General features: G+C 46.9%; 1 protein-coding gene across 1 annotated transcript in view; it reads right to left on the bottom strand.

The window, feature by feature from the left end:
* Positions 1-830, bottom strand: part of EMH_0031470 (uncharacterized protein) — a gene marked incomplete at both ends in the record, with an annotated part of 3,978 nt that overhangs the window by 580 nt on the left and 2,568 nt on the right. Inside the window, one exon of the mRNA XM_013494521.1 lies at positions 3-614. Within this exon, the coding sequence (XP_013349975.1) occupies positions 3-614 (612 nt within the window). The remainder of the gene's footprint in view (positions 1-2; positions 615-830) is intronic.

Raw genomic sequence — 830 nt, 5'->3', positions numbered from 1 at the left:
TGCTGCTGCTGCTGTCGTTGTTGCTGCTGCTGCTGCTGTCGTTGTTGCTGCTGCTGCTGCTGTCGTTGTTACTGCTGCTGCTGCTGTCGTTGTTGCTGCTGCTGTCGTTGTTGCTGCTGTTCTTGTCACTGCTGCTGCAGCAGCTGCTGCTGCTGTCGTTGTTGCTGCTGTTGTTATCACTGCTGCTGCAGCAGCTGCTGCTGCTGCTGTCATTGTTGCTGCTGCTGCTGCTGCTGCTGCAACTATCACAATTGCCATTGCTGCAATCCCTCTCTCCATCCCGCTGCAGCTGCTGCTGCTCCTCCTCCTGCTGCTGCTGCTCCTGCTGCTGCTGCTGCTGCTGCAGCTGCTGCTGCTTAGCATCTACTATATGTGTGGTGCATGCAGCGACGTTATACTTATAAGTCTCTCCGTGCTGCAGCTGCGTATCAACAAAAGTTAGGGGGCCCCCAGCAGCAGCAGCAGCAGCAGCAGGAGCAGCAGCAGCAGCAGCAGCAGCAGCAGGAGCAGCAGCAGCAGCAACAGAACCAATGAAACTATCGTCTCTATACACCCGATAAAAAGATATAGGGGGGCCCCCCGTATCTTCTGGCGCGTCCCAGCTTATCTCCACCCTAAACACAAACCCTAAACCCTAAACCCTAAACCCTAATAAACCCTAATAAACCCTAATAAACCCTAATAAACCCTAATAAACCCAAATAAACACCAGTAAACCCTATATTCCTACATATATATTTATTTATTTATATATTCATTTATCTATTTATATATTTATTTATTTATTTATATATTTATTTATTTATTTATATATTTATTTATTTATTTAC

This window comes from Eimeria mitis, genomic scaffold (assembly GCF_000499745.2).
Source record: "Eimeria mitis Houghton genomic scaffold, Emh_scaff1187, whole genome shotgun sequence".
In the NCBI taxonomy this organism is placed as follows: Eukaryota; Apicomplexa; class Conoidasida; order Eucoccidiorida; family Eimeriidae; genus Eimeria; species Eimeria mitis.
This window is presented reverse-complemented; position numbering and strand designations above follow the sequence as displayed.